The sequence below is a fragment of the Eutrema salsugineum genome, unplaced genomic scaffold, assembly GCF_000478725.1.
Source record: "Eutrema salsugineum unplaced genomic scaffold, Eutsalg1_0 scaffold_14, whole genome shotgun sequence".
Classification (NCBI taxonomy): Eukaryota; Viridiplantae; Streptophyta; class Magnoliopsida; order Brassicales; family Brassicaceae; genus Eutrema; species Eutrema salsugineum.
The window spans coordinates 6,242,509-6,268,325 of record NW_006256877.1 but is presented as its reverse complement, the minus strand read 5'-3'; the positions used below and the strand labels follow the sequence as shown (position 1 = coordinate 6,268,325).

Genomic DNA, 25,817 nt, shown 5'->3' with positions numbered 1-25,817 from the left:
GCATTCTAACCTGACTTTTCCAGTGTTTTTCGAGTCTTTTAGTCTTTTTAGAGTCATTTCAGGTCAGAAAATGTTTCTGGACGGAGTTTGGAGTCTTAGGAGCAAAAACAGCAAAAGTGCAAAAAAAAAAAAATTGGAACGATCCGGGCAGCTAGAACGATCCAGCTAGAAATTGTGAACATTTTTCAGCACGACCAATTCTGTAAGGCACGATCGATCTATGTTGGAACGATTGGAACGATCGTTCCAGATATTTCAGATCGATCGTTCCACCTCCCCAGAGAAGAAGGAAATTTCGATTTTTCATGTTTCGGCTCAAATTCTTCTGATTTCGGCCCTGGACGACTGCAGACCTATTTTAACATATTTTATCACTTTTTTGGACACGTTTTCTATTCTATTGAGACTTTTGAGCTTTTGGCAATTTGTAAGATTAGGGAGACGAATCTCTGACTCTACATCTCTGAGAAGATTTCTGAACCCTTTTGGATTTCTATTTTATTAATAAAAAAATAAAAATTATATTAATATAATTTATTATTATTATTATTTTTTTATCAATAAATAGAAATGCAAAAGGGCCGAAACAGGAAAAATCGTCCAGGGCCGAAATCAGAAGAATTTGGGCTGAAACAGGAAAAATCAAAATTTTCTTCTTCTCTAGGGAGGTGGAACGATCAATGTAAAATATCTGGAACGATCGTTTCAGCATAGATCGATCGTGCCTTACAGAATAGGTCGTGCTGGAAAATGTTCGCAATTTCTGGTTGGATCGTTTTAGCTGGCTGAATCGTTCCAATTTTTTTTTTTTTGCACTTTTCGCCATTTTTACTCCTAAGTCTCCAAACTCCGTCTTGAAACGTGGAAAATCATGTTAGAATACGTTAAAAACGCAACACATCAGATGGCATTGCAAATTTTGCAAACTGCTGTGACTGATCAAATATTCTCACGCATTGTGGCATCATCAACATCAAAAGAGACATAGGATGCAATGAAGCCTGAGTATCAAGGTTCTCCTCAAGTCTGATTGGTTAAATATTGAACTTATATCTCTTTGTCGATAGATTATATATCCATCTTTATACAGAGTTGAAGAAGAACAAAATTCACGTGGATATCTTTTATTACAAACTCCATGTTCTATAAAAAAATTTGTAGGTTGATCTATTCCACAAGGACCATGCATCATGTGTTGTTCTAACAATTGATACTCTTCTGGATCATTACCTACGTCTGGTAATTCTTGTGATACAAACTTATCAATATCTTAAACTGATAGATTTTTAAAATCCATTTTTAAACAAGTATCTGTGCATGAGGAAGTCCACGTTTTTGGAATTCAACTGTATAAACAACTAATAGGAGAAAAAAATGTATGAAAAATTAATCAACAGAAAAATAATAGAATTGTAAGAAGTAAAAATTTAGAATTAAATAAAAAGAAAAATTTGAGAAATTAAGGTGGTGTAAATTAAACAACATAAAAAACCTATAGTTAATACCCCAAAAAAAGAAATATATTTCCTATCATATTTAAGAACTTGCAAATAATTAATAGTTGGATAAAATTTTCTTTAAGATTAAAAATATGTTAATCCATTGGTTGGGCCAAAAAGTTTGTTTTTTCAATACACATTACTAAGTGTTTTAGTTTAATATGAAAAATCCGAATTTCTATATCAGGCCTACTAGTACCAGATAAGTCACCAGTGAAACCTAAAAAATTTAGAGATGTCAACACATTTTGGAATTTGCAGTCATTGTTATAAATAAAGATTTCCAAAACATCAACAAATAGCCATACCGTCTTGATATTTTCAGCCATGTATCTTGGACTACTCGTATGGAATGATGCCAATACAATATGTTTTGCAACACTTCTTGGATCATTATCATCTCTAATCAACTTATCAACTGTTATTGTTTTCTGATTTGATCTTATCCATTGTAAGCATCAACAATAAATTGATATAAAAAATTTCCACTTTTAACAATGGTTGAACTTTCACATGACTGTGTTTGTATACAATACATGTAATTTTCTCTCTTTGAAATAAACTCTTTTTACCTTTTCTCCAATATGATTGGTAAAGTCTCGCAATATTCACTTAATCTTTTATATTTGGGGGATTGTTATTACAATAAGCGCAAATATTAGCTATAGTTAAAGATTTGTTTGTAACTAATTTTAATAAGTGTATACATATTTGCAGTTTACATTCACTATACCTCAAAATATATATATTTATAGGCCTTACAGGCAGATTCTTAGTTTGACCATGTAATCAATCATACAATCAAAACCCGATGGTATAATTGACATCAATAATACATCATATGCTAGCTGAAAAAACATGATAATGGTTGATAAAAAATGTATCGTCATTAGTTAATAAGTGATTATGACTAAGGTTTTGTTTCAAGTTTTATTAGAATTCTTACAGACATTTGATTGAATATATTTGATGGATCACATAAGAAATCAATGATCCTACAACTATATAACCTTACAAAACTAAGTGCACAATTTTTGACCAATGTAATTTTAATATACATCCTTTCAGTTTTTCTTTTTTAAATACATATTAGGCTATTGAGATATCTGAGTATACATATAATTCTTGTGATGACACAAATTATACAGAGTATACATATAATTCTTGTGATTAATTTTAAAAATATATATAAAGAAATAAAATTCTAATATTAAAGCACATTTTCCCTCATAGTTTTCGTAAATTAGGTGTATGTGGTGTTGTATTTATTTACTTTGTATCAATGTAGTGGAGTTATATTATGTATGTATATTGTTGTATTTCACACAAGAGTCTACTGTCATTGGTTAATAACTGTTATGATTATGTTCTGTTTCAGGTTGTATCAGAATTATTGGAGGGCTTTGATTGGAGAGGTCGAATTAGAGACCAAGAACCCCACAATAAGATCGACTTACACAATTAAGTGCATAAAATTTTGAATAATTTGTAATTTTGCTATAAACTATTTCTAGTTTTTTTGTTTGTTTGTAGATTCATGTTGGACTGTTATGTAATCTGAGCTAGTAAGTGCATTGAGGTATAATTGAGGAAAGAACACAGTATATACTGAGTAAATGATTGATCATGGCAAATCAGATGTATGCAAAGGGTCATTATTGCTACATGCATAGTTTGGTGAAAGGTATGAAGTTTATACAAGAGAAAGGATTCCCTCTAGAAAGACATTTTCCATACCAAAGTTCCAGAATGGTGCCTCTACCACATTATACACCACCACCACTAGAAGATCCTCACGTTTACATTGCTTCGGGAAAGAGTCTACATACCCCCTTAGAGAAGTTACAATTTCATCCTATGGAAGGTGGACTTGCCCTTTTCACTCCATATTATGAAATTATCAAAGGAGTAAGTAATATATACCAAGTCTTCTTATAACTATGACTAACTTACTAATTATCAAAGTGCTTTAATATGTTTTTTAAAGGGCATTTACCGAGGACCTATGAATCAAGAATTGTATTGTCCAATATTAATGTAAAAGCACTCAGTGTGGCTTTTGTTCCAAAAAAAAATTTCGGGGACTAAGTAGATCTTTCACCCTTCACTTCAAGTTTTTCTTTATTGATGGTTAACCATCTACTAAAAAGTCTTTTTTAACACTATTTCTGTAATAATTGCTTGCAAATAAACTATGTTTTTCTTAAGGAATTCTTAGTTTATTTGAAGTTTTTCAACAATTAATTAATGTATAAGGTGTTGTTTTTCAAAATAAGAGAGCATTATAAAAAAAAATATTTTGATAAAAGAAATAATGAAGAATATAACAAAATATATACAATTTTGAAAAGACATAAGTACTAAGAGAAACAACATTTGATAATCAGTGGTTATGTACGAAATGATACAATTAATAAAATATAACGAAAAAAATACAACCGTAGAATTATAACCTTTCATTAAATTAGCAGTTATGTATGGAAAGATATAATTGAAAATATTAACCAAAATAGATATAACTAAACATTGTAACTTTTACATAAAATCATTAGTTATGTAAAATGAATAAAATGAAAAGACATAACCATAATAACTTTTCATAAAATTAACAGTTATACATGAAAATATATAATTAAAAATATTTATTAGAAAGATAACGGTTCATTTGTAGTTCGGAAAGATACAATTTAAAAAAAAAATAATTGAAAAAACATAACCATATAATAATAAAATTTCATAAAAATAACAGTTATACACGAAAAAGTAAAATAGTGGTTCATCATAGTTTTCAATATTATTAATATATATATATATATATATATATATATATAAAAGATAGAGTAAATCCTTCTTTTCTTAAATGTATACAGAGAAAATCGAAAGACAATTTAATCTCTATAGATTTATGATTTTCTTTCTAAATTTTTTACATATAAACTCATTAGCTAATAAATAACATGAACTAAAACCAATAATATACCATAAAAGACTAGTAACAATCCTAAAGTTATGTTGTAATATGATTTAATACAATTGGTTTTTAAGCTTTTTTCTCAAGCAAACTAACCTTTTTTCTTAATTTCTAATGGTATATAGTATATACTACTAGGCCTGGAACGGAGCCGGATATCCGGACTTTTCAATGTATTCGGATCCGGATCCGGATTCACCGGATAATCAGTTTTACTATCCGGATCCGGATCCGAAAACTCCGGATATCCGGTCTCCGGATATCCGGTTTGAACCGAATATTTACGGATATCCGACCGGATATTCGGTTTTGTTGATTTTAAAAAAATCTTTAATTTTTAAAAATTATAATGAGATAACATAGATAATTAAAATATATCATCATATCAAGTTACAAATAGCAAAATTTAAAAAATATTCAAATAGCATAAAGTTTAAGTAACAAAAAAAAATACAAATAAAGAAGTTAATTTATCATATGTTATCCATTTTCATGTTTTTGTTTCATAATCTAAAATAGAAATTTATCACACAATATGAATTTCAATCATATGTAAAGGAGTTAAACCAAAAAAATTCTAAAGTTAGTTTTTAAAAATGAATAAATATTATTAAAAATAAATAAATATTTAACAAACGGATAACGGATATCCGGTTTCAAAATTTTCTATTATCTGGATCCGTATCCGAAATAAACGAATACTTAATTTCACTATCCGGATCCGGATCCGAACTTCACGGATATTCGGTTTTTACGGATCGGATAGGACCGGATACCGGATCAGATACCAGATACCGGATAATAATTCCAGCCCTATATACTACTAATATCAAAATGAATTGGACAAATAGAAACATAAAGCCAGTTAATGTTCATCACTTTTTAGATACGGGTGGCTTCTTTTTTTCTAAAACATAAATCTTTTTTGTCCGACTCTTAAATTCTCAGTGAATGGACGATTCCTTTCGAGTAGCACTCGGTAATATTTGTGCTTTTTTTAAAGAGCTATGCCATAACGTTTGAATACTCTGCCGTTACGCTATTACCGGAGTTACATTTTCCGTTTTTCTTACATTTGAAAATATCCATGCATTTCCTTGCTAACTAATATAAAGTTTTATGTAACATCCCGATTTCCGGTATATGGAAAGGGTTGTAAGAATTGATTTGGCTACCTATGTCAACAAAGTGCACTTATCTTTTCCGGTCAAGTGTGTTGAGAGAACTCCAGAGTTAAGCATGCTAATGCTGGAATAATCTCAGGATGGATAACTTACCAGGAAGTATTCTACGGTACCGTGCGAGTGAAGACAAAGCACGGAGAAATATCATGTGGTGATTGCAGGGACAGTAGACAAGTCTTACGAACCTTCCGGACTAACGACTCCGGACCGTCGGACAGTGGTGGGTCAACGGGCCTAGAGAGGACGTTGGGCCAACGGGGCTAGAGAAAGGACGTTGGACCAACGGACCTAGAGAGAGGACGTTGGGCCCACAGATCTAGAAAGGGCGTTAAACTCACTGAGAGGAACGGTTGAGGAGAGTTAGGATTAATATCACCGGTCCGCGTCTGGTTCCTAAATAGAAGGCGGGTGGAGATGTCACACTTTATATACTTTTTCTTATACTTTTTCTTTCTCTTGTTTTTGCCCACTTAATAACCAAACTCAGGTGATCGTAATCGTTTGAACAAAAGACGATTTGTAGGTTTCTAAACGGATTTTGTTTCTAATTATCGGATTTTACTAAATGTGAAGATTTTTAAGAGTTTATGATGTAAATTGAGGAATAACATGAGTTTGTCTTATGTAGTGATGAGACAAAAAATCTGGGAGTATTAGTTAGGGGTCCAATTGTGAAGATAATGCAGCGAAATCAACCATGACTTAAGAAAGACAAAAATTTTAAATTCCTTTACCAAAGGTCTTGTGACTAAAATACCTTTTGTGAAACAATCTACCCAACTTAGTGGTTTTAACTTTTAAGGGAAGTCAAACTCAACATTTAACAAAATCAATACAAAACACATTTATTATTACAAAAACTTATTCAACACACTCATCATTATAACAACTTATTCAACACATATAATCTTCTATTATTATTTTACAAGGAAAATATAAAAAGGATATTGGGTTCATGTGTGATTTACAGGTCTGCCATGCTGATGTGTCATCTTCAGAGAGCTTCTCAGAGTTGTTTTAAAAATGGTTTCATATTACTAAAATAATTACAGTTATGCCATTTTAGACCATAACAACCATTGATATTATCTTATCTTCTATTTTAAGATATTATCTTATACTACTATTTTATATATTTTCATAATTCACAAATTTAATATATATATATATATATATAATGTAAAGTATTTTCATAATTCAAAAATTTAATATATACATAACAACCATTGACATTATTTTATCTTCTATTTTAAGATGTTCTCTTATACTACTATGTTTATATATTTGCATAATTCACAAATTTAATATATATGCTTAATGTAAAGTATTTGCATAATTCACAAATTTAATATATATGCATAACAACCATTTATATTATTTTATCTTCTATTTTATTTTAATATACTCTCTTATACTATTATTTTTATATATTTGCATAATTCACAAATTTAATATATATGCTTAGTGTAAAGTATTATGATATTACAACTATATTTGAGGCATGTTCTTATTGTCATAGCTGCATTTTTAATTATATAATGATAATGATATTACAACTATTTACTACTATTTTAGTATGTATTTTAACCTTCTAATTTATATGCATTAAACAAGTCACAAGAACATTTGTCCAAAAAAAAAATCACAAGAACTTTATTTTACAATGATTACATATATATTTATTTGAAAGGTCCATATATATATAACCTATCTAATCTTCTATTATTATTTGAGAATGACACATAAGAAAAAACCTTTATGTCATGTGTTATTAACAACTTTGTCATGCTGATGTATCAATCTAATAGAGCTTTTCAAGAATTTTTTTGAAATTAGACTCAACTTACTAGATTAATTACATCATATACCATTAATATTAATTTGGTAAGAGATTATTTTATATCAAATATATATTTAATACTCAAACATTTAATTTGTAAGATATTCTCTCTCTTTCTATTTTTTATCAACATATTTATAAAAATTTAATGCATAATATTATTTATGTTACTAAACATTATTTTATTATCTCATCTTTCTTTAATCTTAATTTTGTTAAAAAATAATCATATTATCTATTTAATAATAAAAAATTTAATTTTTTTCAATATATTATAATTCATTTTTTTTATATCAAAGCAAAATATTTTAGTCTGATGTTTGACCGGTTAGATAGAACATATTAATTTAATTTAGTATATTTAATATGTAATTTTATCTATATAAAAAATACTACTCGAAATTAATTATAAAACCAATAATTATCTAGCATTTATGAAATTGTATTATAAAATAAATATAACTTTGATCATTATTTACAATTGCATAATCATCATATATATATACAATTATAAATATCAGCTAACATTTTTATAGTTGTATTTATATATATTATATTTGCATATTCAAATAAAATATTTATGGTTAATATTTACTCCGCACATAGTGCGGGTAATCACCTAGTAATATTTATTTTCCATAATTACACACTTAAATGCCCTTTTCTCAAACACACATGAACAAACATAAAAGGAGCAAAAAACTTAAAACAAGCCAAGACCAAAGATATTCATCTTAAGCCAATTTCATCATCAATCAACAAGCCCCGAAGCTACATAAAGAAGTTGTCTAGTAGCATTTACTGTGAACAATGGCAGGTCCTGATTCCTCATATTCTGCCTTTGATATCCACATCTGCATTTGCAAACAAGGTAAACCAAGTATCATGTACATTGGGTGAATCATGGAAACATCAATACAAGTAATTAGCTTACAATACCTCTTGAAATGTCGCTAAAGAAGCCAGCGTAGAACCCCCAATCCAAACACTGTACTTCCTCTCCGGTGGTGCAACCACCTTAACCATCGTTTTTCTATGTTGCAATGCCATGATGTCTTTGATCATCCGTTCATTAATTCCCCGAAGCACGGTCGAGCCACCACTGAGCACAATGTTATGATACAAGTCATTTCTAATGTCGACATCACATTTCATGATAGAGTTATAAGTTGTCTCGTGAATCCCTGGTGCTTCCATCCCGACAAGCGATGGTTGAAAGAGGACTTCTGCGCAGCGGAATCGTTCTGCACCAATCGTAATCACCTGACCATCAGGAAGCTCGTAGCTATTGTTGATTTCTGAGCTTGATTTCGCTGTCTCAAGCTCCTCCTCATAATCCAATGCCACGTAAGAAAGCTTCTCCTTGATGTCTCTCGCTATCTCTCTCTCAACTGCGTACCCTCTCTCTGTCAACATCTTCATCAAAGCATTGGTAATATCTCGTCCAGCTAAGTCAAGCTTGAGAATAGCATGAGGAAGCGCAAAACCTTCATATATAGGAACCACATGACTGACTCCATCACCTGAATCTACCACAGTACCTAAAGGAAAAACCAAATCAACCACACATTTCTCATCTATAGATTCGTCTATATACCTTAAGACACTAACCTGTAGTACGGCCACTAACATAAAGCGAAAGCACAGCTTGCATGGAAACATACATAGCAGGTACGTGAAAAGTCTCAAACATGATCTGAGTCATCTTCTCTCTGTTAGCTTTAGGGTTGAGAGGAGCTTCAGTAAGAAGCACAGAGCAGTCTTCAGGAGCAACACGAAGCTCTTTGTAGAATGTGTGATGCCAAATTTTCTCCATATCATCCCAATTAGTGACTATACCATGTTCAATAGGATAGTTCAAGGTAAGTACACCTCTTTTCGATTGAGCGTCATCACCAACATAAGCATCTTTATGTCCCATTCCTTCAATGGGACGACCTATAATGCTTGGGAAGACTGCTCTGGGAGCATCCTCACCAGCAAGACCAGCCTATCAAGATAGAGACTTGATCAAAGGAAGGAGAAAAGAACACTACAATAGAAGAATGTTGTTTCTGATGGAATTTCTGATGACATTCATTATGGATTTCTGATGAGTCGGAAATCCGTCAGAAATTTTCTACCACCATTTCTGTCAGAATTTTTTTACGGCCAGAAATCCCTAAAAAAAATTCGGAGATTAAATAGCCATTAATTTAATTAGCCGTTTTCACATGTTTGAAATTTTAAAATCCCTCGCAAATTCCCTGGAAATCCGCAGCAAATTTCTTATAACTATGATTCGACCCTTTCATTCACAACATAAGTCAAAAAAGGAAGTCACCTTGATCATTCCGGAACCATTATCAACAATAAGTGTCTGAATCCCTCCTTCTGCCATAATCTTCGATAGTACTAAAACTTAAAACCAAAAGAAAGAGGACCAGATACGATAACAACACAGAGTTGAAAGACATGCCTCAAAGAGAATCAAGGAAAAAAATCTTCCTTTGAGCTTTGTAGAAATTGGATCAGAAATGTGACATCCCGACCCGCCCTTCCTTTGGGAACCAGGCGCGGACCGGCGATATCAATCCTAACTCCCCCCAACCGCCCCTTCCAGTGAGCCCAACGCCCTCTCTAGACACGTGGGCCCAACGTCCTCTCTCTAGGCCCGTTGGCCCACCACTGTCCGACGGTCGGGAGTCGTTATTTCGAAAGGCTCGTAAGATTGTCTACTATCCCTGCAATCACCACATGATCTTTCCCCGTGCTTTGTCCTCACTCGCACAGTACCGTAAAGTACTTCCCGGTAGGTCACCCATCCTGAGACTACTCAGGCATCAGCACGCTTAACTCTGGAGTTCTCTCAGCACACTTGACCGGAAAAGATAAGTGCACTTTGTTGACATAGGTAGCCAAATCAATTCTTATAAGCCTTTCCATATATACCGGAAATCGGGATGTTACAATTCTCCCCGACTTCCAAGGAATTCGTCCCCGAATTCTCCCTTTACTCCCACAGTGCTTGCACCAGGATCGTTCACCCTGTTACGGTGTGAGGCCACATGACGACTCCACACACGTGGTTGGGTGTCGGCTCTGATACCACTTGTGACATCCCGACCCGCCCTCCCTTTGGGAACCAGGCGCGGACCGGCGATATCAATCCTAACTCCCCCCCAACCGCCCCTCCCAGTGAGCCCAACGCCCTCTCTAGGCACGTGGGCCCAACGTCCTCTCTAGGCCCGTTGGCCCACCACTGTCCGACGGTCGGGAGTCGTTATTTCGAAAGGCTCGTAAGATTGTCTACTATCCCTGCAATCACCACATGATCTTTCCCCGTGCTTTGTCCTCACTCGCACAGTACCGTAGAGTACTTCCCGGTAGGTCACCCATCCTGAGACTACTCCAGCATCAGCACGCTTAACTCTGGAGTTCTCTCAGCACACTTGACCGGAAAAGATAAGTGCACTTTGTTGACATAGGTAGCCAAATCAATTCTTATAAGCCTTTCCATATATACCGGAAATCGGGATGTTACAAGAAACGAAAGATCTAAGCCAAGTATGAGTTGGATCAATCATATATAGAGACGTAAGTGTAAAAAGACCAAAGGATCATCGTGTAGAAAGAGCAGAAAGTGATCATCAAGTCAAAACCAAGCTCAAAGAGGAAAGAACACTTACGGTGGGAGAGAAAAGCCAAGGCAGAGATCAGAATCTCAATGGCAGAGAGAGAGGATTGAGAAGTCTGTGTAGCGAAAGAGTATAAAAGGAAGAGAGAAGTGTGTACTATGGACGATATTAGTGCCTCGTGGCCCTCGTGGTAATAGACATTAAAAATTATTACGAGATGCTAATTAAGCTATCGGGCACGGTTTTTGAGGACATCCCACCTAGCTTTCGGTCCCTTCATTGAATGAGCCATTTAATTATAGTTGTGTCATTGTGTGATCCCTTTGAGGATGGTGCCCGGCCGTTTCCCACCCCAGCATTACTTGTGTGAGAAGCGACCAATAAACCATTTACATTTAAATTAAAAATGTAAAGAAAAAAGAAGAGGACAAGTGTGTTCTATGGACAACATTAGTACTTCGTGTCCCTCGTGGTAATAAAATCTTATACTAATAAAATACCGAGATTCTAAGATCTTAGTCACGCTCTTCAGTGACATCTCACCTAGCTTCCGGTCCCTTCATTGATGGAACCATTTAAATAGAGTTCTGTAATCCCTTCAAGGATGATATGGTACCCCTCTACCACCCTACCACTACTTGTGTGAGAAGCGACCAATAGATAGAGTCGTACCCACAGAGGTGTTTAAAAAAAAAGCTCCAATTAAATTTATCATCGTCTCAAATTCATATAGAATATTATTTATATAAAAAATAATAACTATTATTATTTTAAATTCATATAAAACTAATAATATATATAATTTTTCTTCAAATTCATATATGAAGATTTTTTACATATATTTTGGGAGATTTTTTTTCCATTTAGAATAAGAGTCGTGCACAAGTAGCAAACACTTCAAGATCCAGAAAACATGATAGTGGTGTATTTTCTGACGACTATCCAACTCTCAAGTTAGGACAACTGAAAGAAAAGACAACAATTTTATACAACAGAAACCATAAAGAATCGAAAGAAAAAAATGAAAAGCTTAAGTGACTTTGGGTCCAAAAGAGAGGATGTATCCACAAAAGAATTTGCTGTTTTAGAGAGCACTCTGAGATAAAAGCCTGTATAGGGTTGAAGAGAGATGAACAGAAATGGTCGAAAAGAGGTAAAAACAAAGTCTCGGAGACCAAAGAAAGGTCGGTGTATAGAAAATCCAGATGTTAGGTCAATTAGTTATTTAGGGGTTGTTAAGGTGACTTGTGAAACAAGCAATAAAAAAGTTAAATAATATGGAAAATATTCAAATAATATTCCATCAGTCAAGGGATCACTCAGCAATCAAATAGTTCACTTCATGGAAAATATATGGTTTAACCCTAGCCTAAGCTAAAATGAGGAAAATACGGATTGAAAATAGTAAAGGGTAACAAGTCTTCACTTTGACCTAAGTTCTAGACTAGAGAGAGGTTTACCTGGGCTTTGATATCAAGTTGTAACATCCCTATTTCGGGTTTTCTAGAAAGGCGGGATAATTGGATATGTTAGTTTGGTAGTATAACTTAATTCGGTCAGATACCTGATTTTGGCTTTTGGTGAACCTAAGGTCTGTCAGGATCGAAAACGCCCCAATAACAACAACATAGACTTAACTGATCTACCTAATCCTGGAGGAAACAAGAGAAGAGGAAGGTGAGTAATGAGGATTACTAAATGAGGATGAGCCTTAAAGAGGTATACAACACCATCAAACAAACATGAGTTATTTAAAATAAGTCCAATCCTAAACCAAACTAAAAAAATAGCAGTCATAATATTATCTAGACCTACACACTTCCACATCACAAAGGGTATCCCTACAAACAATTACCAAACAACGGACCTGGTCGAAACACACAGACACTCAGCCTCCCCGGCAAGGCATGGGATGGCCCTGAACAATGATAATATGCCCACCAAATAGGGCAATATCCCCTAGTCACAACAGACTGTACCCAATTACAACGGACTGTACACAGTCACACAGACTGTCCCTGTGTCTCACAAAAAACGTAGCCAACAGTCACACAGACAGGCTGTGGTCACACAAACGGATTGGTGGATTGTCACTCCACCCGACGTTGACTGCTGGCACGGTCACACAGATACCATACCAGCCCTCAAATAACACCGACACACCACACAAGGATGGGTTGGGGACCTAAAATTTCTATATATCACACAATAGGAACAATCAACAAACAATACTTCTTTTTAATATTAATCCTTCCATTTAAAAATGCACATTTGATGGTGCGTGTAACATAATCCTAGAAAGAACAACAGGTCATCAAATAAGGTGTTTCTTTTAGGGTTCTATAGGGTTAAATCCAATTCAGTTTACTTGAGTATCATGCCACCAGCAACCATCAATCATCAACAATCAGTCAACAGAGATCCAGGTCTTATCATTCATCTACAAACCCTAGCAAGCAGATCTAAGCTTTGGTTTAAGAAAATACTAACTATAAATAAACATGCATATGAAAGAGATGATGAAGCAGCAAGTTCTCACAGATGCCTTTCTGGAAGAAGATACACCTTTTCTCCTCTTTGGGCAGATCCCACACCCGATACGAAAACGGCAATAACTCTAAGCAAAGATATTTAATTTTGAAAAACTTGGTCTTCTTAGAAAGCTGCGACTCGGGGCTTCATATTGATAGGTATATCATCGCATGGCTCCTTACAATTCACCGGGGAAACGTCATGAAAGGTGGCGGAAAAGGCTAGGATTTTAGAGAAAGGAAGAGATAAGCAGATGAGGAAGAGAGGGAGAGAAAGAGAGTGATGGTGAGAGAGAGAGAAGGTGGCGTGTCTGAGAGAGGGAGAGAAAAGAGAATAATGTGGCTAGGGTTTCTAAAGGTGAGAATGAGAGATCAAAGAGGAATCTATAATTAGGGTTTCATATATTAGATTGATGGGCTTTTGGAATGAAAACAAATAAAGAAGCCCAATAAAAATAGCAAAAAATAAAATAGACTGAGATTAAAAATCAGAAACAAACCGATATTTGTAGAACCAAAGATCGGGTTGTTACAATCTTCCCCTCTTAAACAAGATTTGTCTCTGAATCCTAGAGAAAAAGACTGTGGAAAGAAATGAAAAAGATTGAGATAAAAAAATAAGAAAAGAGAAGGTCTAAGAGATAGAGGAACATGATCGAAGAAGAAGGTTGAGGTTAGGAACACAGAGTGGTGGTAGACAGATCGTGAAGGAGAGTGAGTTCAATGAATGATGGCAATAAAACATTTGTATAAAAGCCAAAAGCCATTTTACTAATGCAAAAGGAGTATAGCAATTTTCCTTTTTTGAAAAAGAAAAATGAAAGGAACATCAACATAGAATCTAACTAATTTATGAATAAAATAAATCCTAAAACAATCAATCAATTTAAAAATAAATAAAGTTCTACTCCCAAGAAATTTTTTTTTTTCCTAATCACTAATATAAGCTTCAGGTGGATCTTCTTTGATGATGCAATCTGATGAGATGGTGCTGAATAGACCCTCCTGGTTTGGCTCAGCCCATGCGCGACTGGTTGCTTAGGCTCAAGGAAAGAAAAGAAAGGAAAAGGAAAAGAAAAGTTAAAAAAAAAAACATCAATCAAATTAGCGTCTATAAGTTGTTGTTCTAGGTTTGAAAATATTTATAAAAAAAAATTTCGCAAACACGAAAAATCACACACACGGGCGCGACTTCCTAGGAAAAAGCTATGAGATCTACCTAGGCTCTGATACCAAGTTGTAACATTCCTATCTCGGGTTTCTTAGAAAGGCAGGGAAATTGGGTATGTGAGGTTAGTAGTCTAACCTCATTCAGTAAGACACCTGGTTTTGGCCCTTCGTAAGCCTCAGATCTGTCAGGATTGAAAACACCTAGGTAAGAACAACATAAGCTTAGCTGATCCACCTAATTAATCCTGGAAAAAACAGGGGAAGAGGAGGGGTGAGTAATAGGGATTACTCAGTGAGGATAGAGGAGAGGTGAGTAATGGGGATTACTCAGTGAGGATGAGCCTTTAGGAGGCCCACAACACCATCAAACAAACATGAATTATTTATAAAATAAGTCTTATACTAAACAAGCTCAAGCAATAGCAGTCACAATATATTATCTAGTCCTACACACTTCTACATCACAAGGGGTATTTCTTCATACAATTACCAAACAACGGACCTGATCGAACCCATTTGGTGAGTACGATCACACAGACACTTAGTCTTCCCATCAAAGCATGGGATGGCCCTGAACAATGATAATGCCCACCAAATAAGGCAATATCCACCCAATATTACAGACTGTCCCCGTGTCTCACAAAAAATATAGCCAACGGTCACACAGACAAGCTGTGGTCACACAGACGGCTTGGTGGATAATCACCTCACCCAACGTTGGCTACTAGTACAGTCACACAGACACAAGACCAGCCATCAAAGAACACCAACGCACCATACTAGGATGGACCGGGGACCTGAAAGTTCTATTATATTACACAATAGAAACAATCAACAAAAAATACTATTTTTTAATATTAATCCTTCCATTTAAAAATGCATATTCGCGGTGAGTGTAACATAATCCTAAAAAGAACAACAAGTCATCAAAAAAAGTGTTTCTTTTAGGGTTCTATAGGTTTAAATCGAATTCAGTTTACTTAGTATCATTCCACCAACAATCATCAATCATCAACCATCAATCAACAGAGATCCAGGTCCTATCATTCATCTACAAACCCTAGCAAGCAGATCTAAGTTTTGGTTTAGGAAAAGACTAACTATAAATAAACATGCTTATGAAAGAGAGGGTGAAGCAGCAAGTCCTCGCAGATGTCTTTCTAATACACTTTTTCTCCTCTTTGGGCAGATCTGACACCAACACAAACGGCAATTACTCCGAGAAAAGATCTCTGATTCGGACAAACTTTGTCTTTTTAGAAAGCTAAGACTTGGGGCTTCAGATTGATAGGTAGATAGTTGCGTGACTCCTCATGGTTTGCCGTCACGAAAGGTGGTGGCAAAGGCTAGGGTTTTAGAGAGAGGAAGAGAGAAGCAAATGAGGAAGAGAGGGAGAGAAAGAGAGCGACGGTGAGAGAGAGAGGGTGGCATGACTGAGAGAGGGAGAGAGAAGAGAGGAATGTGGCTAAGATTTCTAAAGGTGAGCATGAGAGATCAAAAAGGTATTTATAGTTAGGGTTTCATATATTGGATTGATGGACTTTTAAAATTAAATCAAATAAAAGAAACCCAATCAGAAATAACAAACATTAAAATAGATCCGGGTTTAAGAATCGGAAACAAACCGAGATTTGGAGAACCGAAGATTGGGTTGTTACAAAGGAGAGAGAAAGGAGAAAGAGTTGATGGATGAGAGACATTGATAACACTCCCCTAAATCTACTCTTCTCATTATTCTGTGATATTTTTGTAACCAATTGCCATTAAGTCTATACTTATATATATGTAAACTGAAGAAAGATATGACGGCTATAACATATTCTTGATCTAATGATCATTAGATCATTGTGGCTCTGATTACATGGTAATTTGATGAGAGATTTAGAATTGGACTTAGTGGCTATCACAGACCTGTGAATCAAAGCCACAATGATTTACTGATCGGTTCCATTTTCGTTTATTTTGTTAATTTTCCCCCTTTTAGGTCATCTTGTTCCATTTTCAAGCTCATCAATCATAAACCTCTAAATCCAAATCATCGAGCTTCAGAACCACTTTCAAAGCTTCAATACATATCCATGGAATTGGATAATTACTCTCTAAATACAGCATGATCATGAAAAGATTAGTCATGGAAATAAGATATAGAGAAAAAATTGCAAAGATGATGAAATATTATTGGAGATCTATGAATACGTCTCTCATATTTTTAGTTCCTGGTTCTTCTTCATTTATAGAAAACCGAAAACCATGGTTTTTCCATTTGATCAAATTGTGTCGGAATTTTCAGTTGGCACCAAACATCAACGTCGAAGGAGAAAAATTATTTAGATACTCGGTTACAATCTCTTTTAGCAGAATTTATCATTAAAATTTAACAGAATTGTCTCTGCCATAGTTTAGTTTTTCTCCCATAATCGCCTGTCTGACACTTCTTTCGTCGGTACCATCAGAGTTTATGCACATACGAGTTCTTTACTTCTTTAGGGTGAGTATATAAATTTTTATGAATTATAGAAAGACTACACTAATATACCATTATCAAGCGATTTATAAGCCTTCAATTAATTATTAAAAAAAGATGCTCTTTAAAGGAGGAATCACATTTTCTTTGGCCCCTTTGCAACATTTTCATAACTGGTGATGACGAAACTTACCTAGTAAGAGAAGAAGAAAGGCAAATATGACTTGTGAAGTCGCTTCTTACCAGCATTTCTCTAGTAGAAGATCTTGGCAAGATGGTAAAAACAAGGAAGGGGAACAATTTATTTTCTATGTTCGGTTACAAACTGTTTAGCAGAATTTGTCTCCAACTTTTACACAAACTTACCTTCTCACTTTAGATATTCCCAGGACCCCCATAATATATGATAGGTTTTGTCGGGTGAAATGGAAATATACTACTAAACACTTTATAACCACGAGTGTTATCCGAGAATAGCTCGGTATCCTTTATCCGGTCAAAAATCTTAAAATCCTTGTCGACTATAGTTATATTATGTATAATGGCATCATGAGTTATTTTTCCCTCGGGAAAATAACCGTTCCCTATCTGAGGAGTACTCGGCATATATGCACTATATACTTCTCCTCCCCACTCAACGTCGTTGCTAGAGCTTTGTTGAAATCTATCTCCTGGCCAAAACCCGATTTCTTCTCCTGCAAACTCGAGCACCCATATACCAGTGTCCTTGTCCTTTGATCAATAGTCATACCAAAACAAAACATATTGTTATTATACAATTATAAATAAAATATGTCATACACACTTATTGATCAAGATTGTTGAATAAAAATATGTGAAGCGTAACATCCCTATCCCGGGCTCTTAAGAGGCGGGGAACCGGGTATGTTAGATCGGCCATCGAACCGCGTCCGATAAGATGTTCGATTTGGTGAGCACATAGGATCGCCAGGAAAACACCTAGGTAACAATCAACAACATAGACTTAAGCTGATCTCTCTATTAAACCTGAAAGCAAGGGGAGATGAGGGGTGAGTAATTGGGATTACTCAGTAAGGATGGGCCTTAAGGAAGCCCACAACATCATCAAACTAGCATAAATAAGTTTTAAGAGATCTAATCTTAAAGCAAGCCCAAGCAACATATATATATATATATTTACTTATATCTAGACAGTTCATTCCTAGCAATCATTCACACAGCATTCAAGGGTAGTCCTACAAGCAACTATACAAGCAGCGAGTCCCTGGCCTTTGCCAGTAACAGTAGGCTGCCACATGGGCCCCCATGCCTCACCCGGAAAGGCAACCGGAATAATCCCATCCAATGGCTGGCCTATTACCATACCCATTAGTCAGGTCTACTATGCCAGTCACACAGACTGGTCCACAGCAATCACCAAGACAGGCTATGACACTAACGGTCACTCAGACGGCTGCTCATAGCGGTCTCACCAGAAAGCTGTACCCAGCGGTCCCCTTGGACGGCTCAATAACCAGTGGATCGCTAATCCACTCCAGCGATGGCTCTAGCCGTGCCTCCACGACAGCGATAGCCAACAAACAACACTAACTCCCGCCTCCAGGAGCCAGGGGTCCTAACAGAGATCTACTATGCACAAATCATCCATTTCATATAACCATTCTTTTCTTAAAGGTCCTTCCATTATTAAGATGCACTTTCAGTGATACCAATTGTAACAAAAATAAACATTAATCAGGTCAACATCACACAATCAATATTTTAATATCCCAAATAAGTTTAGATCCATATCAGGTTAATTATCTCATTCCACCAGCAACCAGCAATCATCAACAAACAGGCAACATAGATCCAGGTCCTAAACAATTCTAACAGCCCTAACAAGCAGATCCAAGCCTGATCTAAGAAAAGACCACTTAAAAGTCAACCATGCATATGTAAGAGAGGATGAAGCCACAGAGCCCTCACCGGCTTAGAAGGCTGAGAAACTGGAGAAAGAGGTAGAGGAGAAGGAGATCTAAAAGGAGATCCATCAGAATCAGATCCCATCTCACCCAAAGGAGAAGGAGGCGGCGCAGACATCACGGCTGGGCAAGGAAGCTTCGGCGGTGAGAGAGGCTCGGAGGATGGCGGCGGCTGCGGCAAGGAGAGAGAGAGACACGGCCAAGAGAGAGAAGGAAGAAGAAGAAAACGCAGGGAGAGAGAGGAAGAGAGCAGCTCGGTGCAGAGAGGAGAGAAAGAGAGAGGAAAAAAAGGTGGCTAGGGTTGATTAGGAGCTTAATGAGGGTTTTAGTGATTTAATTAGATATTTATATGGAGGTTTAATAGATGGGTTAGGCTTAATGGGCTCTTAGAAAGAAATTTGGAAAGACCCAAATAAAAAGGAAATAAAAGAAAAGGAAATAGAGATGATTTAATTTAATTAAAACCGGAATTAGGAACTGGTAACATCCGATATTTGGTTAACCAAAAATCGGAATGTTACAATCTTCCCCCCTTAGACAGGATTCGTCCCCGAATCCTAAGAGAGAGAAGTTCCTGAAAGGAATTTCGAAGACTACAAACCAAGGGAAACAAAGGCACAAATGACAAGAGGACCTTGGTCACAGAAGAGAAGGAATTCAGAAATGAACTCAAGGAATGGAAGCAGGAATGGAACCAGAAAGGAAATCAGAAAGGAACTCAGAGAAGAAATCAGAAAGGAATTCAGAAATAAAGCTAGGAATAAAATCAGAGAGGAAGACAGGAATGAAATCAGAAGGAGGATCAGAAATGAGATCAGGAAATGGGAGCAGGAGATGAAATGGTTCCAGGATGAGAATTGGAAATGAAATCAGAAAGGGAAAGCATGATTAAAAATTCGGAAGGAGACTAGGAATAGAACCACAAGAAATTATGGCACCAGAAAGGATAGAGGCTGAGAGGAAAAAAAAAAACAATGAATCAGAAATGAACCAGGAAGGAAATTAGAAATGAAATCAGAAAGAAAAACAAAAATAAGGCCAGAGGACTCAGAAATGAGTTCAGAAAGGAAATTGGAAATATGATTAGGAGAAAAGGCATAAATGAAGTCAAAAGTGAAACCAAGCGGAAAGGCAGAAATGGAGTCAGGAAGGACTCACAAATGAAATCGGAAAAGGAATTAGAATTAAGTGAGCCATGGCAACAGAAGAGTTAATGGCTAAGAAAGAGAAAGCAGAAAGGAAGCCATAGGACACATGGCGCCAAGAAGGAATTGGAGGCTAAGGGTTTAGAACGCAGAGTGATCAACATAATCGTGTAGGATGGAGAGTTTAAGGTATGATGCAATTTAAAACACTTTAGAAATAAATCAAAACCCTTTTCTTATGAATTTAAAAATGAGGAGTAGAACATATAGTTTTAAAAAAAAAAAAATACTAGGAAACACCAACAAAGAATTTTAGCTAAGTCCTAATAACTAGATCCTAAAGCAAGCAATCAATCAATAGAATAGAATAAATAAAGAATAAGTAGTTCTACTCATGAAAACAATTTTTCCTAATCACTATCAGCATCTTCAGGAAGATCATCTTCAGAAGGGTCTTCATCTTCATCCATTTCGCTGTCAGAGGAGATGTAGACAGGGCCTCCAGTCTGAAAGGATCTCTCTACCCACAAGGCTCTCTTGTAGACTTCCCTTACACGACTTCCTATGCCTCTGCCCATCTCCCTGATCCTTGCCCTGAAGTTGTAATGCAGACCTTGGAAGAAGAAATTAGCAAACTCTTGAGCTGAGTAGGCCTGAGGTGCATGCTCCATTGCATTAACAAAATCTTGATGGTACTCCAGAAGCGTCATGTCTGCCTGGATGGCAAACCCTCTCCAAGCACCAAGTGGATTCACCGGAGGAGCACCTGGTGCTGCTGAAGTCTTCGGGCATTGGCAGCATCGCCCATGCTCCACCATTTTCTGAGCAACTGGCTTGGTCTCAGAAGGAGGCGCAGGAACTGAACTAGGCTGCTGCAGAGGAGAAGCTGAAGGAGCTCGCCTGGCCTGGCTCAGTCCACTTGTAGATGCCTCATGCACCTCATTACATCTCCAAGGAGTGTACTGAAGGGTCACTCGGGTAGCAGCAATTGTCCTCTTCATGGCTGTCTCCTTGGTCCTAAACCAAAATCTAGAAGAGGAAGGAGAGAGGAAAAAGGAAAAATGAAAAAGAGAATCTCTTAGATCAGTGTCTATAAGTTGTTGGTTGTTCTAGGTTTGAAAACATTTTAAAAAGATTTTTCATAAAAATGTTTTCGCAAACAGTTTTCTCTTTGAAAACAAAAACGGGCGTGACCACTTTAGAACGGAGCTAAAGTGATCTAATCATGGGCTCTGATACCAATTATAACATCCCTATCCCGGGCTCCTAAGAGGCGGGAAACCGGGTATGTTAGATCGGCCATCGAACCGCGTCCGGTAAGATGTCCGATTTGGTGAGCACACAGGATCGCCAAGAAAACGCCCAGGTAACAATCAACAACATAGACTTAGGCTGATCTCTCTACTAAACCTGAAAGCAAGGGGATAGGAGGGGTGAGTAATTGGGATTACTCAGTGAGGATGGGCCTTAAGGAAGCCCACAACATCATCAAACTAGCATAAATTGGTTTTAAGAGATCTAATCCTAAAGCAAGTCCAATCAACATATATATATATATATATATATATATATATTTACTTATATATAGACAGTTCATTCCTAGCAATCATTCACACATCATTCAAGGGTAGCCCTACAAGCAACTACACAAGCAGCGGGTCCCTGTCCTTTGCCAGTAACAGTAGGCTGCCACATGAGCCCCCATGCCTCACCCGGAAAAGCAACCGGAATAATCCCATCCAATGGCTGGCCTATTACCATACCCATTAGTCAGGTCTACTCTGCCAGTCACACAGACTGGTCCACAGCAATCACCAAGACAGGCTATGACACTAACGGTCACTCAGACAGCTGCTCATAGCGGTCTCACCAGAAAACTGTACCCAGCGGTCCCCTTGGACGGCCCAATAACCAGTGGATAACTAATCCACTCCAGCGATGACTCTAGTTGTGCCTCCACGACAGCGATAGCCAACAAACAACACTGACTCCCGCCTCCAGGAGTCAGGGCTCCTAATAGAGATCTACTATGCACAAATCATCCATTTCATATAACCATTCTTTTCTTAAAGGTCCTTCCATTATTAAGATGCACTTTCGGTGATACCAATTGTAACAAAAGGAACATTAATCAGGTCAACATCACACAATCAATATTTTAAGGTCCAAATAAGTTTAGATCCATATTCAGGTTAATTATCTCATTCCACCAGCAACCAGCAATCATCAACAAACAGGCAACATATATCCAGGTCTTAAACAATTCTAACAGCCCTAACAAGCAGATCTAAGCCTGATCTCAGAAAAAACCACTTAAAAGTCAACCATGTATATGTAAGAGAGGATGAAGCCATAGAGCCCTCACATTGACTTAGAAGGCTGAGAAACTGGAGAAGGAGGCAGAGGCGAAAGAGATCTAAGATGAGATCCATCAGAATCAGATCCCATCTCACTCAAAGTAGAAGGAGGCGGCACAGACATCACGGCTGGGCAAAGAAGCTTCGGCGGCGAGAAAGGCTCGGAGGATGGCGGCGGCCAAGAGAGAGAGAAGGAAGAAGAAGAAAACGCAGAGAGAGAGAGGAAGAGAGCAGCTCGGCGCAGAGAGGAGAAAAAGAGAGAGGAAAAAGGTGGCTAGGATTGATTAAGAGCTTAATGAAGGTTTTAGAGATTTAATTAGGTATTTATATGGAGATTTAATAGATGAATTGGGTTTAATGGGCTTTTAGAAAGAAATTAGGAAAAACCCAAATAAAAAGGAAATAAAAAAAAAGGAAATAGAAATAGTTTAATTTAATTAAAACCAAAATTAAAAACTGATAACATCCTATATTTGGTTAATCAAAAATCGGGATGTTACATATAAACATTAATAATACGCTTTTTCTTTTGATTCTTTGCACGAAACAAATAAGATCCTCCTTTTTCCAATTAGTATTGTCACACCGTATTCACTCACTCATCAAACGGCAAAATATAAGTATCAATTTGATGAGTTATATATGTAGATAATATATAACTGAAAAAATTGAATAAGATAACCTAGTTTCTTAGGAATTTATAGAATGCTCATCAGATTTTTTACGACTCACATAACCTATTATAATAATCTCATTAAGTAGTTAATCACTAGCAAACCTTGAGTAAGCCATATCTATCTTCGTAGCTTGTTTTAGGATCCCGAACCGAACCAAGAGGAAAATCTGGACGCACTATTGTAATCCCAGCTAGACACATGCTGTTATAACATTGATAATTACCTGCCTGCACCATTATTATCTATATCGTTAATACCTAACGTATAATCAATATGGTGGCATAATTATTACTTTTTGATTGATTTTTTTTCTTAAAAATGTTATCTTGAAAATGATATTTTTGTAGTTAAATATTTGTAGACGGTAAGATATATGATAGTGACGTACACGAAAATGATAATATTATAAATTGTTATTTAATTGTTTGGTACGGTATGAGTAACTTTCATATATATGCTATGTGATCATGTCACTGATCATCCACATGATAAGTAATTTGTAAAACTAAGAGTCAATCCGCATTACGGGCAAGTTTTGATTTATTTGCTGCCTACAATACACTAAAAGATCTTATGAAAAGATTTTGTATATTGATTCATAAAATAGTATTGAATCTTTTAAAAATTTGTAATCTTAAAAGAACTTGTGAAAATATTTTCAACTGGCATAGCTTGTAATTTCCTTTGAACTTGAGTTTTATATTCTTAATGTACTATGTTATAGAGAGACTAAACAACTTACTTTTGTAAACACAAAATTCCGAGTTTTGCTATCAGAATACAATGCTGGATTGACCTGAAAAGTAAACATATTTCTGTGTAATATCAAAATTAAGCATTAAATTTGTAAAGATTATCAAAGTATCAACTTATCATAACTTTTTTTTTTATTTTGATATAGATTTAGGCAACAATCTCAAATCAAATATAAAATATGATAACAAACTTACAGTCCAACCAGTTTGAATATAATCTTCTCCAATCTGAATGTGCATACGAGAAGAACTGAACTGTTTAGGTTTAACTTTATGTACAGTTATTGTCATTGTTCCATTGTAGTTTTTCTTTTTTCCTTTGGTACGGTAAACCGCATACTAATCATCATTACCATTCATAATCAACAATTTTACCATTCTTTGACTTTGTTTTGAAAAATGCCAAAGAATATACCACTTACGTGATGTTGGTCAGTATTGACAGTAAGTTGATTATAAGTGCAGTTCCAAGAACCTTGAGGCTTATATTTGTCGGAGAACGAATTTAATCTCAAGAATTCGTCTTTAGTGACTCTTTTTATGGGTACGGTACCACTTGGACACCCTATGCCATTTTCCCACAAGTAACCAAACGTTTTATTGTTTATCCTTTTCGCTCTTGAAATTTGGAAGGATGATATCCGACGCATCTACAGTTAAAATAAAGCATGTGTTAATGATTGCCATAAGGACTAACTCTTAGAAATATTTCTGTAAAAATTGATTTTGTTTTATAAAACGCTGCACCTGTTGTTAGAGATATTTTTTTTGTTAAATGTTGTTAGAGATATTTTTAAAAAAAAAAACAAAATTGCAACTCACATATAAAAATTCTCCATATGTTCTATTTTATCAATTGTTATAGGTGTATGCGCGAAGATTAAAAAATTGTATAAATTATCTCAATTTGTTTTTGCTAATATATCAACATTTTTGTTTTAAAATTCATTTCACCAGTAGTGCTTTAAATATGGTTAGACTATCAATTATATAGTGCATAAAAGTTGACAAAATCAAATGATATGATGCAAATATAAAAATGGCCAAAACATCTTATGTTTACCTCATAATGGAAAACGAGATTTTTCATCGACGAATGGTCAAACGCTTGTTGTTTGTAAAAATCCACACATCCGTATGTGTCACCATGTATAATCTATCATCCAAAAACAAAAATAGATTAGAAAATGTTTTTGTTCACTTCATATGTCATGGTGTAAGAACATGCGTTCGTTTCCTTTAACAAAAAAAAAGAAAGAAAGAACAACAAATTAAGGTGAACATATAGGCTTAAAAAAATTATGGAAATGGTCTAAAATAGTACAAAATGACTTTGGATTAAACAGACTTTGATGTTTTTAGCCGCAGGTTTGTTGATGATTCTAAGTTGTTCTTCGATTTCGAAATCGTTGAAACTTTGCAATGTTTCTGCATTCATAAAACGATTATTGAGACTCGCAGTTTCATCAAAACACAAGAGATAAACCCACAATAATAACAACATCTTTAGACAATTATATTTGATTTCATATTTTTTTGAAAAAGAAGGTTAGAGTGACAATGAAAAGATTTAAGAGAAATTTATAGAATAATAACTACATATAAATATATGTACTAGAATCGAAATGAAAAGTAATTAATGTTGGGCACTTTTTAGATAC

General features: G+C 35.5%; 2 protein-coding genes across 2 annotated transcripts; both read right to left on the bottom strand.

Moving 5' to 3' along the window:
• Window positions 1-8,282: 8,282 nt before the first annotated feature.
• On the bottom strand, window positions 8,283-9,883 carry LOC18022561 (actin-2). The gene is made up of 4 exons (XM_006405756.2): window positions 9,818-9,883; window positions 9,106-9,484; window positions 8,434-9,035; window positions 8,283-8,348 (listed from the first exon to the last, which is right to left on the bottom strand). The coding sequence occupies exons 1-4, from the start codon at window positions 9,872-9,874 to the stop codon at window positions 8,283-8,285; spliced, it is 1,104 nt and encodes a 367-aa protein (XP_006405819.1). The 5' UTR covers window positions 9,875-9,883.
• Window positions 9,884-21,984: 12,101 nt separating this feature from the next.
• Window positions 21,985-25,594, bottom strand: LOC18022560. Its single transcript, XM_024158709.1, has 7 exons — window positions 25,505-25,594; window positions 25,220-25,312; window positions 24,579-24,806; window positions 24,352-24,495; window positions 24,144-24,197; window positions 23,625-23,628; window positions 21,985-22,118 (listed from the first exon to the last, which is right to left on the bottom strand). The coding sequence occupies exons 1-7, from the start codon at window positions 25,592-25,594 to the stop codon at window positions 21,985-21,987; spliced, it is 747 nt and encodes a 248-aa protein (XP_024014477.1).
• Between the last annotated feature and the right edge of the window lie 223 nt (window positions 25,595-25,817).

Coding starts and splice junctions, on each gene's coding strand:
- LOC18022560 (XM_024158709.1), bottom strand. CDS start 25,594: ATGAATGCAGAAACATTGCAAAGTTTCAACGATTTCGAAATCGAAGAA. Junction 24,496..24,578: donor TCAATACTGACCAACATCAC/GTAAGTGGTATA, acceptor AATGATGATTAG/TATGCGGTTTACCGTACCAA. Junction 24,198..24,351: donor ATATTCAAACTGGTTGGACT/GTAAGTTTGTTA, acceptor TTTACTTTTCAG/GTCAATCCAGCATTGTATTC.
- LOC18022561 (XM_006405756.2), bottom strand. CDS start 9,874: ATGGCAGAAGGAGGGATTCAGACACTTATTGTTGATAATGGTTCCGGA. Junction 9,036..9,105: donor TGTTAGTGGCCGTACTACAG/GTTAGTGTCTTA, acceptor TTTTTCCTTTAG/GTACTGTGGTAGATTCAGGT. Junction 8,349..8,433: donor CTTTAGCGACATTTCAAGAG/GTATTGTAAGCT, acceptor TTGCAAATGCAG/ATGTGGATATCAAAGGCAGA.